The 23,946-nt window shown below is 41.8% G+C and overlaps 1 protein-coding gene across 3 annotated transcripts in view; it reads right to left on the bottom strand.

The window, feature by feature from the left end:
* The window catches only part of CPEB3 (cytoplasmic polyadenylation element binding protein 3), a 176,693-nt gene that overhangs the window by 37,640 nt on the left and 115,107 nt on the right, over nucleotides 1-23,946 (bottom strand). For all 3 annotated transcript variants that reach the window (XM_082855036.1, XM_082855037.1, XM_082855038.1), the window contains one exon: nucleotides 7,163-7,281. In XM_082855036.1, coding sequence (XP_082711162.1) covers nucleotides 7,163-7,281 — 119 coding nt within the window. The remainder of the gene's footprint in view (nucleotides 1-7,162; nucleotides 7,282-23,946) is intronic.

Raw genomic sequence — 23,946 nt, 5'->3', positions numbered from 1 at the left:
CTCCACTGAGACTCAAAGCAAAAAGCTCTCACTGTCACACTAAGACTATTCCTCAGATACCAGTAGATCACAGGCCCCAAAGAACCTCAGCAAAATATCCTGGATTCTTCCTAGACAGGAAGCCGAAAGTAACCCTGGGAAATTCTCTTACACTCTCCCAGGATGCTCCACACCCACCACCAGCATCAAGAAACAGTGCAGGTACAAAAAGGAAATTGCTGCCATCCGCACCAGGCTACACAGCCTGATGTATGGAAACCACAGGCTTACAGCCCCACTGGGAACTTCAGTTACTGTTGAACAATTCAAACAACACTCTGTATACTGTTTCATAAGGGCACCCAGTACAAAAACAGAGCATGCATAAACTGTGCCCCGAAAATGGTGATGTACATCCTTGCTCTATGCTTGATATAATAAAGCCATTATCAATTAGATGCTATGATTAATACCCGTACTTACAACCGTAAGATTCAAAGAAACATCTTCCCTCCAAAGGCTTTCCAGACTCCCTCAGGAACACCTGACCACTTTGCTTTTGAGCCACCCCACATCAACTACCGTCTATAATGCTTCCATCATAGCACCTGTGACTCCTTACTCCACTTACTATTCACTTGGCTATTTCCCTCCATTGGACTCTGGGGGCCTCTAAGGCTGAGACCATATCTCTGTGTGGGTCCCAACTGCCCAGCACAGCACCCAACCCTTAGTGAGTGCTCTGTGCTCCTCAGCATGCTGGTGAATTAACGAAGGTTTTCCCGAGGGGCAGACAGTGTTGCTGTAAGAACTTGTCCAGCAGCTGCCCCTCTATAGCTCCCCAATCACTCTCCTCACTCCACTGAAAGCTACCTTCTAGAGGCATGGAAATACACTGTCTGGTCACCAGTGGGTATGCCAGGGCTTGGGCCTAATCAGTGCAAATTTCTGATGCCACTAGGTGACGCACGCGGTGATCAGAATCATCTAGTGCTCGTCATCACTTCTGATATTCCCGCATCACTTAGAAAGTATAAGCGAGATAGATGATTCCCTTTTGAAAGAAAGAAGAAACTAGCAGTTTTGAGCACCTACACTGCACCACTGTGCTAGGCATTTTACATACACTGTCACATTTAAACTCACCATAACTGTTATGCTGTAAAAATTATCTCTACTTTAAAAACAAGGAAACTCAGACTCAGAAGTGTGACAGCAACTCAGGACTGAAACCCAGGTTTATCTGACCCCAAGTCTATAGACACTCTTTCCACTGCAATGATGCTGTGTGCCTGCAAGACTCCCTGTCCTCCAGGCTACTGGCCACCAGCTCTGCTTCCCAAGAGTCTCCTGGAAAAGTCAAAATGCATTTTTATTTGTGAATGATTAACCTCTCTCTTCTTTCCAATCTCATTTGGCCCATTTTCAACACATTAAGAAATGACCCATAGACTCTTCTCAAAGCTACTAAACAAAACTAGCAGTTAGAAAAGCTCAAATATGATTTGGCAATGAAACTGGCTATTTTAACTTCTAGGTTCATAGCCTCAGGCACTCTTGCGCTGCAGCCAGACAATTTTGTCCAATGTCTACATAAATGTGTATTTTCAGTTCCATGGCGCTAGGGCAAGGATGTTGTCACTGGCATGCCGATCACTCAAACTCTTGAGAGGAATGTACACATAAAAGTTCACGTTACCTAAGTTTTTCCTGGGAAGAAGCCTATTCTTTGAGTGAGCTTCATGAAATACTAATTCTACCAGAATCTTCACAAGTATAATCCCCAAAGAGGTATATAATATGCTGGATTAAACAATATTACACACATTTATTTATTGCAAAACTCCTCAGAACTTTAATATATCAATGTTTCCCAAATGTTCTTGGCTATGGAATCTTTAATTAAAGGAGAAAGTGGATATAAAATGTACAAAGTAAGTGCTCAATAAGGGACACCTATTATTATTAAGAGCAAACGTTCTGTCAATGATCCTCTCAAGACCAGTGTTTGATGAGACAAGCGTTCTTCAGAACACACTTTGGAAAACACGGACTATGATCCATTAGGGGATGGTATTGGCTATTTTGCCCCCTGGTTACCATTTTGTACACTGAAACTGCAGCATCTTTTAGACCTCCCTAGAAAGGAATAAAAGCTTCCAAAGACTCAAGCACTAAGAAACTCTGGACCCATTTGCAAAATCAGAGATGCATGGAGAAAAAAAAATAAGACTTATTATGAATAGGAGGTACTTCTCTCATTTTAAAGGAGGAATTCTTTCTTTGGAGAAATTCTTATGATGGGAGGTGCCCAAAGCATGAATTTAGACCAAGGAACAAATAAATAAATCAAGAAGATTAGAAGTGCTAAAGATTTCCAAGGTGGGATATGGCACAAAACCAGATTTGATTGAGCCAAGATAAAATTATAGTTATTGTCTTAGGAGGTAGTAGGTGGGGAATGAAAGAGTTTGAGTAAATATACCACAAACCCAAGGACTAAGGCCATCAATCAAGACTGCCCTACAAGCCCCTACCTGTTTTTCCCAATTTAACTTCCCTCTACTCCCTTTCGTATATTTGTGTTCCATCCTAAGTGTTCTGCATTCATACCACACAATTTCTGTGTTCACACTGTTGCCTTTCTCCAAAATGTCTATTCCCCCACACTTCGATACTTCTCCTGGCCAATCTCCAAACTCTCTTCATCCTTCAAGACCTCGTTTAAATGACACTTTCTTTCATCACTCCTCGTACGTATAAACTTTCTTTCATCACTCCTCGTACGTATAAACTGTCCAAAGTGCTTGATCTACATCTTACCTCGCTGTATTCATTATTTTTCTTAATTTGACAAATATCTGAGAACCTCTTATGCACCAGGCTCTACAGATTTGTCTATTTATACACTTGTTTTATCTACTCATTATATTATTAAGTTTTTGAACACAGGATTTTATGTCTGATTCAAAATAAGTTCTGATTCATAGTAACCAATACTAAAGCCTTGCCCATAGTAGGCACTCAAATGTGGTTTGAAGGAAGAAAGGAAGGCACAGCATTTTTAAAAGCTGTATGTGGGCTGGAGACAGCTTAAATCCTAGGCAAAACGATCGGCCTATTTTTGTAACTAAAAAAAGTGATGAAAAATGCTAGAGATTCCTCTGATTTATAAATGGGGGTAGGAGACACTGGAATGACAGACAGATTAGACAGATTTAAAAATTAAATAATTAAACCAGCCTCTATTTCCAGCTTCCTTTTTTTTCCACCATTTTTTTTAAATTTTTATCTTTCTAGTTTTAAGTGGATGACCTGAGCAATAACCTAAAGAATTCACCTTACATAAGACACTTCAGTCGGGCGAGACGGTTTAAATATATATATAGCAAAGTCAATCTGTCATGTTTTAGAATATTTATAAATTGTGATTGTGCTATAAATTGTAAGGAGGAAGAATTAGGAAACTTTTCTGATACTCCTTTCAAGGTGTTTGCTATCCCACATCTCTGGCCAAAGTGTTCTAGAAGTTAAGAACCATAACATCTCCTTCCTCACCTCCTTTTCAAGGTTACTCTTTTCAGCCCCTCAATCTGTTAGACCCTCTTAGGTTTCCTCATCTATCAGTCTGCTGTCTTGAACCTTCAGGTTCAGCCTATTTCTACATTCGAAAAGTAGAGTTCCCTTAACAAGAGGGACCACTGTCACAATGGCTGCCTGCTTTACTGGAAGCATGGACAAGAACACAGCTATCCTCTGGGATGCCTGGGACATCTGAGCTATGGAACTCCTCTTGCTGGAGGAAGGGGAAAAAAAATCACCGATCTAGAGGCTTTGCAATTACTCCTACTCTTGCCAATTTGTCTTTCATTCTTTAAGACTGAGGGGTCCTCTACTCAATACCCTGTAATGGCCTATATGGGAAAAGAATCTAAAAAAGAGTGGATATATGTATATGTATAACTGATTCATTTTGTTGTACATCTGAAACCAATACAACATTGTAAATCAACTATACACCAATAAAAATTAAATTAAAAAAAAGACTGAGGGGTCAATTAATCAGGCCATAAATACAGTTTCTTTTGCCATCTTTCAGGATCAGACCTATATATAGAATAGTGGAGTCATCTAATGAAAGGTAATCACTGACCAAAAATATAACTACCTGAAATCCACTAAGTATGGATTCATTTGAGTTAAAAAACAAACACGATCTTAGAAAGGATAAGTGAGAGGGAACCTTTCTACAGGCGCTGTATTAGGAAAACCATGTGATTAACCTAATCCACACAAAGGGAGTGGGGGGTTGATTTAGGGGAAAGGGAGAGGGCAAAGGACAGAAAATCTGTGAGGTCACTTTAGAACATGGTGTATATTTCCAAGGAGGAATTCTGGGAGGACTGGAGAGAACTAAACAACAGAACGAGGGCACTAAGATCCTGAAAGGTAGCCAAGCTAAGAAGTAGAAAAAGCCAGAAAGAGCCACAGCTCAGAAGGTTTGGTGAATGAGCTCTAGAGGCTGACTTTACCTTGACCTATTGCCCAGGTCCTCATTTACTCCCAAATGTTCAACCCAGCTCTCACTGTCTGTGGGAGCATCCAAAATGAGGTGGAATGTACCGAAACCTGGTAGGGAAGTGTGACCAAATGAGGCTGGGAGTGGAAGATGTGGAGCTGAAGCCAAGAAAGAGGTTTCAAAAATGGAGCCAAAAGAGCCAGAACCCAAAATGGGATCCAGTTCATTAGAATTACAGGTATTTGGGGACTTCTATGTTTCCCATCCTAAGTTTTATTTCAATTGTTTATGCTGGAAATTCTGAGTATGCCTGGGTCAAAGAAATACGTGATCAGCAGCCACCATTCAGAATTCACCAAGCTCCAATAAAACTGCTTCACTTGAGCTCAGAAAATGGAAACTGGAATAAGGCAGAAATTTGTAGAAACACAAACAATGAAAGTTAGTTTCCCTATAAACATTTCTGAAACAGATAATTACACTAATTAATTTCAAAAGTCCTTCAACCCAAGGGTAATACACATGTTTGGAGTGAAAACACTCAACAGTAATGGTGTTGCCTCCATACCACCTCCGCCTGCAACCACCACTGCTCATCCCCTCTCACAAGACGTCCAGCCCTGGCGTGAGCTTGCCCTGACGGAACATATGACCCACCTCCTCCCACACAGCCAGTGACATGGCCCTTCCAAGGTACACAAGCCCCATCTGCTCACCTCCAGACTCCTCCCCTCAATTCAACAGCTTCTTAATCTGCTCTGGGTGTAACTGTCTCAGTATGTACCTCTACCCCTCTGTCGTTTTACAGATACGAACATATTTCAAATCCTCTCCTACAGTGCATGACCAACCCCACCTTAACCCTTCTGAGCTCACTCCCACTCCCACTGATGTGTCAGTGGCAGAGACTCTCTGGAGGTTGACCATTTTCCTCTGACATCTGACCCTGCCAAACTGGGCTCAGTCTGTCTAATTTCATATTACTCCAAAGAGATTTAGAAGTTATTGCAGCTTTCTTATTATTTTTTCAGAGGAAACACTGCACACTCCCATTCTAGTCAGTCCCCATGTCTCCCTCTTAACACACAGCCTCTCTACATTGTTTAAATTAAGACGAAGGTTAACAAAGGCTCCTTACTCTTTTTCCCAGCCTGCTATTTTCTACTGTTTTCCTATACAGCTACCTGTATAGCTACCCTATCCAATGCTGTTAACTGTTGTTATAAAAATTGGGCAATAGCCCCAGATATTGAAAAATTATAGTGATACTTTCAAACTTGCTAAAATTCTTGCCTCTTCCTCTGCATCAATTATTGTACCACGACTCAGGATCCCCATTCTTTAGTAACTCCCTCTTCTGCTTTACATACTGTAATCTCCCACTTATGGGTGGCCAAGTCCCAGCATCATTTTTTTGCAACCAATTGTAAACCCTGTTCTAGATGTCACCATTCTTTTCAAAATATGTTACTAGGTAGATAAGCTCTAACCCTGCTCTCCTGAATCCTCTAGCACTATGTAGAACTAACAGCACCGCTTGTGCAAGTACCCAACCTCACCAAACGCTTTCACATTCATTTTGTTCTTATCTGAGCCTCTCAACATCCCAGAGAGGCACCATTTTTCTTCTCATTTTATAGGTGAGGAAGCCAAGTTGCAGCAAGGATTATGTGACTTATTCAGAGTCAAGTAGATATTTAAATGCTAGAGTCAAGACTCAAACTGGGAACTTTACATCTGACCACAACTCTTTCCACATACACATTTCTGAGAATAAACCTGGCTGTCAACCAAGCCCAGCACCTCTGGTGTAAGGGGATGCTTTCAGCCCCATGACAGATACCTGCCTTGGTCCCTTATTCCACACCACTATTTTTTACTCTATTTCCCACCCCTAGCACCAAGTCTTGACACACAGACTCACCCCGCTCCCAGCCTCCTAAGGATCTTTGCTTCTGCCATGTTAACCAAGTTTTTTCTTCTGCTCTAAACAGTCTTGCCCCTTCTCCACTGATAGCCCCTCTGCCAGGAGAAAGGAAGCGGTCTTCCTTCTGTTACCTAGTGACTTACACTCTTTGGCTCAGAAACTACAAACTTAACCACAAATTCTGTAGAAGTGTACATTATCTATGATTTTGGGTCCATGTTCTCTGTCCTTCCCCTCCGCTGCCCTATTTGAAGCTATCCCATTTTAGATTATAAGCTCCTGGCCCAGAAGGCGCTATTTAGCCAGCTATGGGTACCACCCAGCACAATGCCTTGCATTCAAAGGCATATAAACGTTGATGATTATGATCTTTTTTTAAAAAAATAAATAAATTACTCCTGCCCTTGATCTGAAATAATGACAGAAACCGGCTGCCAAAACCACTAAGAGCATTATTTACTTCAATTCAGAGTTTCTGAATAGGAATTAGCATAAAAGAGCCGTAAAGTGAAAGACAAGGGCACATTTGTTTACATGTGGTCCCAAAGGTATAAAGCAAAATACTGAGTAATTTGTTATTAGCTTCCCATCAACAGCAGTCCAGCTCTATTGCATAGCAAGGTCACCCTGGGTAAGAGGATCCTAGTTTCAGCATTCCCATGACAAGGAAAAGGCGATCAGCTATTCCAATTGCATATGTGCTCTGGAAAAGCAACAGCTGGCTGCATATTACTCACCGGTTTATCCTTGATGGTGGGGCTTGACACGCACAGGTACAGTTTCCCATCTTCTTCTAGGCAGGCATCTATCAAAGCTTGCACTGAGCTCTCCTCCTGGAACAGCAGAAAGGCATAGCCTTGGGGAGAACAAAAACAAAAGGGTGGGGGGAGGAATCAGTAAATTAAACTCAAAGTACCAATTAAAAATTTACCTATTGTTTCACTTTGGCAAATTCTTACTAAAATCTAAGAACTTGAAGTGGGACACAGGGAAGTAAGAGTCATTGAGACCCTCATGTGTTAGGTACTCATAGACTTTACCTTGTATTGGGTATTACAGGCACTGTATTAGGTACTCATAGACTTTATTTTGATTAATTTCCATAATTACTCAGGGGGGCAAGTTCAGAACACATCTATGGAATTTCCATTAAATAGGTTTGGTCATCTTTAATGAGAGCAGGCAGACTCACCAATGGCCTGAGCCACAGCGGCTCAGGAAACAAGCATCACCTGCCCTCCAACTTCCACCAAGCTCTAGGCTTGACACATGCTGCAACATGGATGTACCCTGAAAACATTATGCTAACTGAAAGGAGCCAGGCACAAAATACCGCATATTATATGGAATGTCCAGAATAGGCAAATCTAGAGAGACAAAAAATAGATTAGTGGTTGCCTAGGGCTGGGGGAGTGGAGGGAATAGGTACAGTGTTTCTTTTGGGGATGATGAAAATCTTCTAAAATTGATTGTGGTGGTGATTGCACAACTGTGAACATACTGGAAACCACTGAACCGTACATTTTAAATGGGTGAACTGTGAATTATATCTCAACAAAAGTTGTCCAAAAAAAGCTCAACAATAGGCTAATGTGTCTTTATATGTTATATCTGATGGTGATGCTCTGTTTCTTCAAGGATATTCTCCTGTCTCACGGCTGAATACATGATCTGTGAATGTGGACACGAGCTGCAGGATGTCCATGGACACAGCCAGCTTTGTTCAGTTCAATTCAGTAAGATTTACCGAGCAACTGTTACAAACGAGACACAATCTATGGATTACGAGGAAAATTGAGATGAACGAGACTAGGTTCCAGCTGTCCAGAGACTTATATGATAGAAGAAACAGGCTTTTAGACAATTAACTTCTTGCTACAAAGCTGAGGGAGATAAACGGAAATAAGAAGTACTATGGGAACCCAGACAAGCAAGGAATCTGACTTGAGAGAATCAGCAAAGACGTCAAAGAGGACAATAGATGTTCAAGGGGCCAACTGTGGCACTTGCTGCTACACTGGCATTCATGAATGGCAGCTGAGCAAAGGCCCATGATGAGCTAGTCTAAACCTGAGTATTCAGCTGTTCAACCTCTCTACAATCCCTTCAGCTTTGCTAAGTCTCTCAGCTGTCACCTCCACTCCCAGTCCTGCTACTGACCTCAAAGGAAATCATCACCAATAAGACTCTCCTCTGGCGCACTGTGTGCCAGAAAGATGTGAGTGGTGAAGAAGGATAAGAACCCCCGTGTTCAGAAGCTTCTCACACATCAAACAAAGATGCTAATCAACTGGCCTAGAAGCAAAGCTCTCTGGAGTCCTGGGCAGCACGTGATGACAGTGGCAGTGGACAGTGAATAATGGGTACTCTTTATCCTTTTCCCCAGCTCCTCATCTACTATACAGAGCATCCAAGCAAACAGAGTAGGAAAAAGATCAATCATTATGCAGCACACCAGGAGTGGACAATGCAACAGGCAGAAGCCAATACGAAGGGGAAAGCACCGAGCCCACAGGAATGGGTGTGGAGCTACAAGATGGAGGCTGCCTACATGGCAGGACCCAGAGCCGTTTTCTGGGCTTTGCTCCCAGGCTAGATGGGTCAAAGGATTCAGCAGATGGCCAGGCAAGAACAATAAAACTTAACTGCAAAACTAGAAAGGATAATGCATCATTTCTTCATACCCCCTCTCTTTTCGAAATAGTATCAAACGATTACCAAGCCCCAGCGAATCTATTAAAAGTTCAATGTTTTCATTTAATGTGAGAACATTAATTACACTTGCCAAAGAGAATATTAGAGGTCAGTGAGTTAAAAAATGCAAAGATCACAAAGAAGAGGTCTCAGCATGTCCTCTCAAACCTCCTGCCTCACCAGGTTAAATCTTGGTGCAAATCTTCCACAAAGGTCCTCAGAGGCATGCTGAATATCTTGTTCTTGGAGAGGACCCTGCCTGTGTACAGTATGCGCAGGCACATCAAAAAGGCCTGGGGACGGGGCAGCTCAGTGAGCTGGGGTTCTCTCTAGCTCCTTGCCTCTGCAAGGCCACCGAGCTGGCTGCACCTTTCCTGCACACTGCTGCCCACCTCTTACAATCTTCCACACCAAATCCCACACTGTGTTCAACTTGGGCATCAGAGGAAAGGGAGGGTGTCTCCCCATAGCAGCTGAGTAGCTACCACAAAATCACACAGATTTTTCACCCAGGCCTGTCTCACAGCCATAAATGACAACACTGGCAATAGACAGAGTAAAAACAACTGGGAGTCACAAGCAAAAGCCTGCTACAAATATTATTACCAAGGAAAATATCTACAACTTCTTTTCCTTTCCCAGGGAATGGGCCAATTTCTTCAGAATGGCTCTTTTACAACAAATCATCTCTCCTCCCTGATCAGCAAGCTGCTACTCTCAGTAACAACAACATTCTCTTAGCACCACAGATAAGGGGTGTAACTCAAGTCCAACCATTTCCTTCAACCCTGCCTCCTATCTCAGGCCTTTCAACCAAAACAAAATTCACCAGAGACCCCAACACACCCATGAAAACAACTTCATGATACGTTCACCTACTAAAACACCTTCTGATATCTCAAGGTCAACCAAACCCAGATAACAACAGAAATCAGATGATTAAAAAAAAAATCAGGAAGGAAGAAAACTTCAAACACATTTCCCTTTTGATCTTCAGAAATTCGAGGTCAAAGTAAACAAAGTAGAAAAAGGTCCCTTCAAGAATAACAAGGTCTGGGCTTCCCTGGTGGCGCAGTGGTTGAGAGCCCGCCTGCCGATGCAGGGGACGCAGGTTCGTGCCGCAGTCCGGGAAGATCCCACATGCCGCGGAGCGGCTAGGCCCGTGAGCCATGGCCGCTGAGCCTGCGCGTCCGGAGCCTGTGCTCCGCAATGGGAGAGGCCACAACAGTAAGAGGCCCGTGTACCGCAAAAAAAAAAAAAAAAAGAATAACAAGGTCAATGTGAGATGGACATTAAATCAATGATTTACTAAAAGGCAAATTCCACATGGTCCTACAGAAAGAGTTCTGGACTAGGAGTCAAAATGCCTGGATTTGGGCCCTAGTTCTAACACTTATTGGCTGTGTAGTAATAACAGCTAACAGGTAACATTTATTGAGCATCTACTATGCACCAGGCACTGTTTCTAAGTGCCTTATGTGTATTAACTCGTTTCATCTTCACACACACTCTGAGATAGTCACTATTTTAAATTCTGTTTTACAGTTAAAGAAACTTCAAGAGTGATCAAGCGACTTGTTTGATGGTGATTCTATCACCCAGTAAGTGGTGGAATCATGGACTTGAATGTTAAAGTTTCTGAGTCTCAATGGCCTACATGGGAAAAGAATGTAAAAAGGAGTGGATATACGTATATGTATAACTGATTCACTTTTCTGTACAGCAGAAACTAACACAACATTGTAAGTCAACTCTACTCCAATAAAAATTAAAAAAAAAAGTTTCTGAGTCTTGGCTCTTTTATCTGTAAAATGAAGATTATCCTATGGAGATGAAGGCTGTGAGATAATATATGTAAAGTGCTTTGAAAACTAGGATATCATGCAAGTGTCAATTTTTCTTCTACTGCATTTTCAGTTATTTTTGTGATAATGTAAAATTAAATTATTTTGCATATGGTCTCATTATAAAAATTAGAGTTCAGATTAATGAGATACTTTCTTCTTTGCATTTGCGAGCATTTGGTGAATAAAGGGAAGTAATCTAGATACTAAAGGAAAACAGTTTTTAAATGACAGGCTAAATAAATATTACTGTAAACAATCAATAAAGTGACAAGATTTGCTTTCATATATCATTAGCAAGTTCTATTAGGAGAGAGAATCATCCAATGTGGTACTACTTGCTGATTTTCATACACTCTTTAAATAAAAGCCTATTATACCTATAAATCAAGCTCCTCAAACTGTCACTATGATGGCAGGTTCTTCTGTTAGTTTGAAAGGTATAAAAAAAACTTGGCCCAAAAGTTATAAACTCCCTCTGTTTTCCCTTGCCCTCTGAGCCAGCCAAGAGATAACAGGATTATAAAAACTCAAGTTTCAGAAATGGTGACCTTCTTACCCAAGTACCTAAGAAGTGTGGTGAGCTATGGGAGGCCCTCAACTCAGAGCCAGTCTGTAGGTGGAAACAGGGGCTCTGGGGAAGCAGTAGGAACTCTTGGCATGGTCACCATCACCACCCTGGATTATGGGCAGAGCAGGAAGCTGCTTGCTTTCCCACTGGTGCCAAATAGGTTGGGAAGGAAGGGTAGAACAGTGAGGGATTTTTGGACAAGCCTGAACTGACCAATGTACTTCTCTGGGGTAAAGAGGTATGGAGTGAGAGAGGGGACTTAACTGGGATAATTCCATTTTATTTGACCAAGTTTTTGAAGGATAAATTTAATTAAAGATTTTTTTCCTCTTAATACCCAAAACACATTGAGTATAACAACCTCCAAAATGTTCTTGGCTACCTTTCAAAAACAAAGCTTCCTGAGCTCTTAAATACATAAGTTTTCATGTTATAATTTTTTTATACTTGATCCCTAGTACAAAAAACAGTCACCACCAACTTCACCACCACAAACACCAGTTACTAAGTGCTTACAATGTGTGACGCACTTTGCCAATAATAAACACTTTACCTCACAGTAATTCTATGAGGTAAATACAGTTGTTATTATTACCATTTTACAGATGAGGAAACTGAAGCTCTGAGAGGTTAAGGGATACCTCAGATTAAAACCTAGAGATTAAATTTGGGATTGAAATTTAGGTCAGCTTCCAGAGCCCTCATTCTTTATCCACTAACTTATACTGTCTTACCTAAAAATGATGAGATGAAGTTTTCAATATCACTAGCAAATAAATACTTGCCTATTTATTATTTATTGTCACGTTTGTGACAGTGATCATTTGACAGTGGTTTAGTGGCATGAAGTGGTCACCTGTGCTTCAGTCCTACAATTTAAGGTCTATGCAGATATATTTGCTCTAAAGCCCACCAAAACTATATTAAGAAGAGCTATAAAACCAAATAATCTCAGCTCAAAAAAAACAACTATATTAAGAAGAGCTGAAATGATGAAATTCAAAATAATCAGAAGTTTAGTTTTAGTTTATTTAGGTCAATAGAATTATCATGTTTAGTAAAGATGCTTATTGTTTTCAATGTATTTTTAAGTTGTATATTTAGAATGAAGGCTCTTGAGGGAGTTAAAGAGCAGATCTCACTAAATTAGACTTTAATAAAATGAACATCACCATCACAGTAATCATCAGCTTAAGCAAGTATCTTCAATGGATGCTAAAACCATTGGGTAAATCTGGGAGGGGATACAAGATACTCACGCTATCTTAAGGTATCACTTTGAAGATGAATAAGTATTTGCAAAGGGAGAAAAACGTACTTTCACAGTGGAGAAATCTGGCAGACAGCACCATAACCAAATGATCGCTCCGAACATCACCAACAACAGGGCAAACTGACATCATGTGCCTCTCGTATTATGTCCTTCTCGGTGCAGCACGTCATCTGCTAAGAGTGTTTCCCCTGAATCTCATTATGAAGAAACAAACCTATCATTCCAAATTAAGTGACAATCTATAAAACATCTGGCAGGAACTCTTCAAATGATACAAAAGACAAAAAGCCTAGGAAAGTATCTAAAGTAAAGGAGACTAAAGAGACATGACAACTAAATGTATGGCTAGACTGTGACTGGATCTTGGATTTAAAAAAAAAAAAAGCTCTAAAGGACATTACTAGAATAATCTGGATACTTCTTGTTCTCAGAAGACATATGGTGAATCATTTAGGAGTGAGGGGTCTTAATGTCTACAATTTACTCTCAAACGATTCATCAAAAAATATGTATGTATATATACACATACTGACAAAAAAAAAAACAGAAAGCAAATGTGGCAAAATGCTAACAACTGGTGAACCTAGAGGAAGGCAGTATAGGCATTCACTGTACTATTCTTACAACTTTCTGTACATTTTGAAATTTTTCAAAAGAAAAATTTGTGGAAAAATATCGAAACCACAGGTCTCTCTGGAGAAGAGGATAATATACTCTCTTATTCTTGAAAGAGGTGTGTGGTCTTCTGAAAGACCTAATAGTTCTTAAAATCAACTAATGCTCTTAGTGATTTATATGTTTTAAGTAGCAACTACAATGGAAAAACAATTCCAACTTGTAGAGCTGTGCCCTGAGCTATGGCTACATTCATAAAATGGTGACTGACAAGGGAGGACTGGTTTCTGATGACAGGAGGTCAGCCCCAGAAGGAAGGATCCAAGGTCTGGAGAGAGAGAGAGATCGCTCCTTGCACAGAATCCAGGCTCCCTGATTTCCTGTGACCTTCCTAGAGAGACCTGAAGGGCACCTCTCCAGCCAGGGCTGAATGAGTTCAGACATTTTTGGCACAGGAAGTCTGTTCCAAACATTCTCCCTGACCTTGGCTTTCAGGTCAGAGGACCTACCTGGTTTGCCCCAGGAGTCTTTGCCTTTGGATTCAATTCAATAGAACCAAATATGTTTAGGAGGTACAAGGCAGGATACTAGGCACTGAAGCTACAAAGATGAATAAGTCAAGAAAGAACCCTGCCCTGGAAAAACTCAGCCTGTAAATAAGAGACTGAGAAACAACAAGAAAAGTGCTAGTTGGGATTATAGCCTATAAAACACTGGTGAGAGACAAATGGAGCAGAGGTGCCCAAACATCAGGGAAAGTCATACAGTAAGGGCCACATCTGGGCTGGAGGACAACTGCTTTTCTAGGAAGCAAGGGCAATCCAAGTTCATGAAACAGCACAGGCCAAGGCTTCAAAGGGCCAAAGATTGGCTTATTTGGAAAACAGTGAGTAGTGTGCATTAGTTAAGAGTATAGGATTGGGGGTACCAGGTGGGAAGAGATGAAGCAGCTCATCAACCCCGTCTGCTGCCTGGAGAACACAGTAAGTCTCTGAACTGGATTCCTTATTCATTCTCCTCTTGGATGAGAACCTCTGATCTCCAAGACAGACTGAACACTTACTATGCACCCTAGGCAATGCAGGGGAATTCTGACATGAGCAAGTCCTTGTTCTCAAGAAATTTATAAACCAGTACATGAAGGTCATGAAGAATAAGTATAACGAGAACTCTAATTTAGGAACAATGCATTCAGGACCCTTAGAAGTATTTTCTAAGCGTATTTTTAAAAGTTGTATTTCATAGAAGGAAGACATCTTTCAGTGAAGAAGACATGGATAGAGAAATCAGGGAAGACTTTCTGTCGGTGGTGGCACAGGAGCCAGATCTTAGGTGAAAAATTGGATAAGGACATTTCAAGGGAAGGATTTAGCCTAATTAAGATGTAGAGATGGCTCAGCAGGTACTGTCCATGGATGCCTAAACATTCCCCTTGGATTCAGAACCAAACATATTTCTTTGATTGTATTTACTACAAAGAGCTGAGGCTCAAACATTTTGGCTCAAGCCTGTTTCGTGTTTTCTATTACACTAGTGACTGTTTCTTGGTGGGCTTGTTGCTTGGTAGGCAGGGGTGGGGGAAGGTGAGAATGGACAAGAAAACAAGTCTGATGGGTAGAACCACCCCAGAGTTGAAAACTGGCAGTCTACTTCCTGTGTTTTTAGTAAAGTCCTGCAGTCCAGGGCAGTGACCTGGGGCATTTGGGCTTAAAGTCTGCTCTGTTTACGTAACCACACATTCCCTATATAAAGAGGTCCTTGTGAAGTCTGCCAAATCTGTCAGTTCTAGTCACAGTCAGTTCTAACAAGCACCTGACCAAGAAAACTGAGATCAGACTGGGGGTGTGGGAAGGAACTGGTCAAACTAGTTGGGCAGTTTTATTTTTACTGAACAACGTATTTTCATCAGGGGGAAGGACACTAATATCATTTAACCTCTATGAAGCCTAAGTGCTGGTGCATATGTACACTGTCTCACATAATCCTTTTAATAACAATGAGCAGTATTAACTCAGATGAGTAAACTGAGGTTCAGGGATTAAATAACTTGCTTAAGGTCATCTAGCTGGTAACTGCTGGCACCCATGTCTGAGTCCACAAATATCTAGTTCTTGCCCCACTGCTTGTTGCTCTGCCTCATGCAGCATCAAACAATTGGCAAATTCTACCTTTTAACCCAGTAGACGCTTCCCTGAAGATGAAGCTTTAGTCCAGCCCTGCTTGTAGATTGCCGGAACTCTGACAATCTAATTTCTCCTCCTTGCACTTCAACGCTCCTCTGATGAGTTCTTAACGCTGCTGCCAATGGGTTTTCTTGGCGTCACCATTTCTCCTCAAGATGAAGGCTATCCCGTTCTATTTTGAAAGACAACCCAAGTCTTTGCTCTCAGCTTTCAAAATGTTTCACCAGATCCTCTCAGTCAGCTTCCCATTCTGAACTCTTTCAAATGATACATCCTCTCTTGGTCTCTCTTGCTCATAGCCTTAGCCCTATCCAATTCCTGTCAGCAAGTCCTGCCCCAAGCTACGCCCTCGTCTAAAACATTCTCTCTGCCTCAGCCTACCAAATTTGCAGCTGGCATTTCAGTTCCTGAATTTTACTCTCTTCAAAAGAAAGTTCTCATCGGGGGTGGTTTTGGCTTCTCTGAACTGAACAAGCATCCCTCCCTTTCCAGTACCTCTGCCTGGGGATAGCACAACAAGTACTGCGGTGACACAGTACAAGATGTCTATGTTATTTAAGTGCTGCTCAGCTTTGTCCTGTGGCCTGTACATTCCTTCTGCCCATTCCGTTTTATACAGTCCCTCAAACTATTAATGCTTTGAAATCAAACACTAACTCTAACAGTTCCCCTTTAATATAACGCAAAAGAGAGAAATGTTTAATAGAACAGTTTAAACTGAGGGTGTGCTAAGCTTTTAAAAGCAACAATAGAATGCTGCTCCATCTGTTCAAAACAGGACAAAACAGAACAAAAAGTCCACTCTTGCTGCTCTGCAATACAGTTTCCATGTTTTTATGAGAAAATCCATCCGGAGAGCAAAAACTTCAATCAGTCAAATATTAAAATATAGGATTCATAATTCACCAAAGAGTATGAGTACTATAAGCCAGGACCTGCATTAAAAAAAAAAAAAGGCCAAGTATTACTCAAAAGCTTACAAACTGCAAAACGTTAAGTATACGCTAAAACTCCATTAGGCTCCCAACTCGATCAGTTTATATAACTCAGAAGGTGGAAAAACTTGGAATCTGGGCCTAAAACAACACTGACTTATTTTCATCCAAGTTACGCTACAAGGGAAAAAAATGTGAAGTTTGAAAACTTTCCTTTCCAAAGCCAGATTTAGACAAACTGAAGGAAAAAGGAAAGAGATGCTGTGAATCCAGCCCACTGTAGCTTCACAATGACCTATTTTGCCCATTTCAAGTAGAGTCCTCTTTCCTGTTCTTCAAACAGCATTAGCTGGTCAGATCAAAGTCAATCTGAATCCCATGTGGCCCGGCTTATGCCAGGTTCACAAACCATGCTGGTATTGTATAAACTTCCATGCCTGCATGACCTTGGTCACAAGGACTGGCAGTCAAGTCAGCCTGACCAGTGTACAGGAAATACGTGATCACCAGTAGAAACAGCCACTTAGAAGTACACACTTTACTCAAGGTGGGAGGGAATCATCAGAGCGCAAGGCATGGGTCACTCTCGCATAAATATGCATGACTGTTACTGTTCGATCCACCTGGCTGTGCACCTGAACTGCTAGGGCTGAAGCTGGCTTCCATATGGGCTGAGGATGCCAGCACCATCGACTTAACACAGCTTCAGAGCCATGTGGCCAATCGCCTGTCCAACATCTGCAGCTGGCTGCTGTCCCTGCCTTTGCCCCAGAGGTCTCTGCCAACAGTGGTATAGTGTAGCTGCGCTCACTGCCCAGGAGATGCCAGCTCCTCTCCCTGGCCCCAGCCCCACCACAAGAAGTAAGACTGTTTGTTGGCAGTATCAAGAGCAGCTGCTTGGTTCAGAACCAGGCAGGGGTAGAAGGCTCAGGGTAGGTAGACATTTTTTTTTGTAGCTCCAGTAACAGCAACTTTGGACATGGGCTATTCTCCCAGGAGGCAATGAAGGAGGTGATGCTAAGCACATCTACCATCATAAAAGTTTGCCCTGCCCAACTTACCTTCCTAGCTGCCACATTCCCAGTCCCATGCTCGAGGAAGCAGAGCTAAACCATTTGCTTCTTTTATTTTTTATTAAGCAGTCAGGGATTCTAAGGCCACTACCATTAGGATGGCCTATGTCACAGCAAGGGGTTAAAAGATGAACGGAACCAATCAGATTCCCTCTCTCTGGACTCCAACTAGAAATATGAAAAAAATTTGCCCACTGGAAGCACAAACAGAGAGGAGCACAAATGCAGAGAAGAGCTGAGTCATGATAATGTGGAACATTACAATGAAGAATTAATAGCTCCCACTGTTCAAATCCTCGCAGCCTGCCACCCCCTAGCACAGTCTCCATGACACCTGGTTGTGTCACAGCTCCTATTTTTGGGCTTTCCTTGTCACTCATAACTACTTCCCCAATTTGAAGGAGCACAAGAGAACCCTCTGATCCTCATGTCCAGAAATGGTGTGGTACCACCCCAGAGGCAAAATCCCATGGTTAAGCTATAGCTAAAGGGCAGCTCAGACCTACAGCCTCAGCCTAAACCAGCTCTTTGGAAATACCCCAGCTATGTCAGTGTGGCCAACAGAATAGAAGAATTCAGGAAAAAGCCAAGGATCACTTTCATTTTTAAATAGCTATGAAAGTGTGCCATGGGTCATATAGCTTAAGTTGCTAATTTTTAAATAAAATCCAGCCCTGTAAATAACAGCATAATTTATCAGATTATATAGTTTAAACCTATCTTCCTTTCCCACAAATTATACACCCTAGCAAAACAAAAATTATTTTCTTGGTAATTCACCAGGTAAAATAGTATAAACTATTAGTCTTCCCAGTTCAAGTCTGTCTAATAAGAGCTGTGTGCTCCTAGGAAAAGACACATCACCTCTTTGAGTCTTAGGTTAAAATAAAGGTTGGGGCTTCCCTGGTGGCGCAGTGGTTGAGAGTCCACCTGCTGATGCAGGGGACATGGGTTCGTGCCCCGGTCCGGGAAGATCCCACATGCCGCGGAGCGGCTGGGCCCGTGAGCCATGGCCGCTGGGCCTGCGCGTCCGGAGCACACGCAACGGGAGAGGCCACAAAAGTGAGAGGCCCACGTACCGCAAAAAAAAAAAAAAAAAAAAAAAAGGTTGAATTAGAATGAGACGATCTTTAGGGCAACTCTAAAATTTGATGGACTCTACAAGTAATGAGCTCATCATTTGCAAAGATAAAATTCATCCATTAACAAACATCTGAGGGCTAGCCATTGATGCAGGTACTGAGTATACAGCAGTGAACAAAACATAAAAATCCCTGTTCTCATAAAACTTACATTCCAATCTGGAAAGCAGAAAAACACATATAATTTTTTTCAGGTTGTGATAAAATAGGTACTCTGAGGAAAAATAAAATGAGGGTAAGAGGTACAGAGAGTAAGAGGGTAGGGGGCTTCTATGTGAGATGAGGAAGTCAAGAAAGGTCTCCCTGTGAAGGTGTCATTTGAGCAGAGGTCTGTCTAAGGGAAGAGAGGAGTGGTCCATTCAGAAATTTGGGGGAAAATGGTTTTAGACAAAAGGAAGTACTAAGCCCCTGAGAAGCCTTAGTTTACCTCAAGGAATAGCAAAGGAGTCAGTGTGGCCAGAGAAGGTAAGGCAGAGAAGGACAGAAGATGATGTCAAAGAACACCCAGGACTTGACCGATGAGACCCAAGAGGAAAAGGTTTAAATGTTTCATGTACAAGATTCATATCGATGTGGTTCCTGGCTTCTGCAGGGGTCCATTATATTCCAAACACGTAGGCAAAAAGGTAAGTCCACAACTGTAATGTACCATTTATCTGACTCGGAAAATGTGCTGCAGATGTCCAAATTAGCATAAACTTCATAAAGAAAATTGCTTTGGGAAGCCATGTGATATCAAATCCGGAGTCATTAGGATTTTCATTTCTTTTAACTCTGGTTAAGCTTCTGCTGCAAATTTATCCTAAAGAAAATACTATGAAAGGAAAACCACACACAAAAGGATATATTAACAGAAGCATTATTTATAATAGCCTACATAACCAACAAGCAAGTAAATTACGGTGCAGCAGTAGGTTAGGCAGCCACTTAAAAACTACGAAAATTAAGCAGAAACTTGGGAGGAAGGAGAATGGAAAACTGTATCTCTGCTATTATTACACTCCCACAAAAAAAGATATATATGAATAAAGACTGGAGGGAAACAAAACTGATGATGGTTGGCTCCACTAGGGAGGCAGGATTATTCTCACTGCTTATAATATAACACTTGTTCACTGTGGCCAGATTGCTTTGTTCTGCTTCTACTACTTCATTAAAATATTAAGGCCTAGAATTAGGATAACAATAGAAATTACTATGATCATGTACTTGACAAGAGGGCCACATGCAACTCTATTCCATGAAGGACTTCTCAATAACGCTGTGATATCTGATGGTGCTGACTATTCTTTCTTGAAGCTTCTTTCCTTGCACCTCCATAGCCACAGACATACCCCCAGTCCTTCACTCACCTGCATCTCCACTGCAATGTCCTCTTTTTCTTTCTGGTTCCTGACAAAACTTACTTATTAATGGCTTTTCATTTTCTTTTCCCTCCACGCTATAAAGATGACTCGCAAGAGATGTGTACCTCCAGCTCCAGACTCTCTTCCGAAACTCCCTAGCCACAATTCCAACTGCCCATTAGGAATTTCCTCTCAGGTAAGATGTGAGGACATACCAAACTCTACAGATCTTCAAACATTTCAACACTACACCAAACTGGTTTTCCCTCTGCTGACTCCCTCACATTCAATAGTGTCACGAATCTCCCATTCAGTGGAAGGAATTTTAGCACAACCCTGCCATCAAATCTATCACCATCATGATTTACTCTATCAGTAAGACCACTGGTCCCTTTCTCCCTTCATTCTAGTAATACCTCAATGCTACTATCTTAGGAGTTCATGGTCCTTATTACTTCTTATGAGCTTGATTACAGAAAACAGCTAAACGGTTTTGCTGACCCTGGCTAAAAAACCAAAACCAAATACTAAACCTAACCTCTCCCTTGCTTAAAAAAAAAAGAAAAAAAAAGTCTTGAATGATATCTGAGCTCTAAGAAAGTATCCTATGTGCACTGTCTCATTTAATCCTCATAAACCCAGAAGTGGTATTATTGTTTCCACTTTGTAGATTAAAACAAGAGAGGGTTTCCCTGGTGGCGCAGTGGTTGAGAGTCCACCTGCCGATGCAGGGGACACGGGTTCGTGCCCCGGTCCGGGAAGATCCCACATGCCGCTGAGCAGCTGGGCCTGTGAGTCATGGCCGCTGAGCCTGCGCATCTGGAGCCTGTGCTCCGCAACGGGAGAGGCCACAACAGTAAGAGGCCAGCGTACCGCAAAAAAAAAAAAAAAGAGAGAGAGAGAGACAGGACTTCCCTGGTGGCACAGTGGTTAGGAATCTGCCTGCCAGTGCAGGGGACACAGGTTCGAGCCCTGGTCCGGGAAGATCTCACATGCCGCGGAGCAACTAAGCCCGTGCACCACAACTACTGAGCCTGCGCTCTAGAGTCCGCGAGCCACAACTACTGAGCCCGAGTGCCACAACTACCGAAGCCCATGCGCCTAGAGCCCATGCTCTGCAACAAGAGAAGCCACCCAATGAGAAGCCCGCAAACTGCAATAAGTGTAGCCCCCGCTCGCCGCAACTAGAGAAAGCCTGCGTGCAGCAACAAAGACCCAAGGCAGCCAAAAATAAAAATAAATAAATTTAGAAATTTTTTTTTTTTAAAAAGGAGACAGAGAGAGGGAGAGAGATTTAGGAAGATTAATAATCACCCCAAAGATACAGCAATGGCAAGTAGTGGAACAGGAATTCAACCCAGGCAGCTGACTCCAGAGCCTGTACTCTTTACTACCTACTATAAACATAGTGATGTTGATTAGTATTTTGTATGAATGCAGGATTTGGTTCATGCACTAACATTTGGGAGAACCTCCCTCTCCAGGACTCACAACTCCAACTCTACTATTCCAGAAGTAAAAAGCATGAGAATGCAATCTCAGGAAACTTCCTCAATATTTTGATTAGAGTTGAATTTCTTTTCATCATCAAGAACCAAAGGCAGAAAACACAAAGGAAGACTTTGCTTCAGCTTTATCAATAGCTATTTGAAAGTTTGTTTGTTTTTTTGCGGTACGCGGGCCTCACACTATTGTGAGCGGCCTAGCCGCTCCACGGTATGTGGGATCTTCCCGGACCGGGGCACGAACCCATGTCCCTTGCATCGGCAGGCGGACTCTCAACCACTGCGCCACCAGGGAAGCCCCAATTTGAAAGTATTTTAAACTGATATTTCTATTTGACCCAACTCTATTCTGTCTCTACCCCAAAGACAAACACCACACAAATGCCTTTGTATCTACTCTCTCTGGGGGACTAGAGCAATTCAGGGAAGGGAAAATAATCGTACTATTTTTTCAAGACTTTCTTTTCACGTCATGTTCTCCACCCTCACAACATTCCAACCATACTTCCTTCATTTCTTCAAAGGTAATAAAGCCCTTTTCATACTCACTATTTCCCATATGGTACTCCTCTGCTTGGAACTTGCTTCCCTACGCTTTCTAGTTAACTCCTCAATTTTCAGGTCTACTTAATCGCTATTTTCTCAAAGAAGCTCTCTCCATATACCCAATCTAAATCGATGTCCCCCTTTTAGAGTCACCGCACTCTCCATTTTTTCCTTTAGAGAACTATTATAGTTTATAATTGTGATATATTGTGACTATTTGACTTCTTTTAATTTTCCCCACAGGACTCTAAGTTCAGGAGGTCTGAGAACATATCATGAAGACACGATCTGATTTCCATGCCTTCTTTTGCCTCCAGGTTCTCAGAGGTGCTCTGGAGAACACCAAGCAATTACCTGTTTGTGGCCCACAGACAAATGATCCAGAGGGCTCTGCATCCTCAAAGAGTTGATCAAATGCCTTAGTGGCTTTGTGCTGGAGAGAACCCCAGTCTCCATCACCTCCCACTCTGCTGGCCCAACAACACTTAAGGGGACAGCTGACGTGCTTGGTCACTGTTTCTCTACATGGATATTAAGTTCTCCACAGTCCACTGAAATGGCCATGGTTTTACAAACCGTACTCCACATCTGTACACGTATACCTGCTGGATACATGAATGGTTCTGTTTATTTCATTAGGCATACACTTTCTGAGAAAAAGACAGGAGGACTCAATAGTGAATGGTTCATATTTTCCTCTTATTTACACATAAGCCTAAAGCATACAGCCAAAGGAACGGTGCCTTATGGCCAAGCTGAGGTGACCTAAGAAAACTATAATCGGCAAGAGGGGGATTACCAAAAAAGCACTGACCTGAATTAAAACCTAAGGAATTTAAGGAAAAATAGAAACAGCATGAGGAGGTATTATTAAGAAGGCACAGAACAGTTTGGGGTGAACTACTTAGATGTTCCCAATGTTCAAAGCAATGGGCATGGATTCTCAAAGTTACTTCAATCTTGGAATAACACCAAATTTCTTTAGGTCCTTCCAAACTAGGTCAACCTTCAGACTTTAGCTGAGAGCAAAACACAACAGGAGCCAACAGTATAATTATTTCTCCTACTTGACCCCAAAATCACCAGAAAGGCAATCTGCTCTCGGAGGATGCAAGCCTGAGGACCAGAATCAGGAGATCCAGATTCTCTTCTTGGCCTGGCTCTCCCTAGTCCATCTCAACACTTAACCTCAGCTATAAAATAAGGGCACTTTCTCTAACGTTCTACAATTCTCTATTATTGTGCTGTTACATAGGAGTGGTACCAAAACCACGGAGTTCATAGAGCTGCTAAACTCTATACTGCTCATACCAACCCAAATGTTCTCTCTTCAACTCTCAGAAACAAATTTAAGTAGGATATTGTAGAGAAGACATATGCACAGAAAAGGCAAACAAGAATAATGGTGGTCCAGAATCCATTAGGCATAAGGTATGACTAGAGATGGGAAAATATGTAGCTTGGAAAAGAGAAGACTTAAAGAGAAACTGACAGTTCTTTAAGTACCGAGAAATACATGTCACAATAATGACTCAGTTTTACTTTATCGAACACAATTGACCATTGGGTAAAGACTGCATGACCATATATGTTTATCTTCATTTTTACTTTTTACAATGACCACCTTCAATAGAAGAACAAAATTTAATAATTAGTTAGGTCTGCAAATACATAGACTTCCTCTGAAATAAACTGCCTCCTTTGTCACTGGATGTCTCAGAAGCTAAATGAACAATTCTCTGGGCTATTTTAGAACAGGAGTCAATAAACTTTTTGCAAAGGGATTTGAGGGCC

This window comes from Leucopleurus acutus (genome assembly GCF_964270905.1).
Source record: "Leucopleurus acutus genome assembly, chromosome: 14".
NCBI lineage: Eukaryota > Metazoa > Chordata > Mammalia > Artiodactyla > Delphinidae > Leucopleurus > Leucopleurus acutus.
Note: the sequence above shows the minus strand (reverse complement) of the source record. Positions and strands in the feature narration are given on the sequence as shown.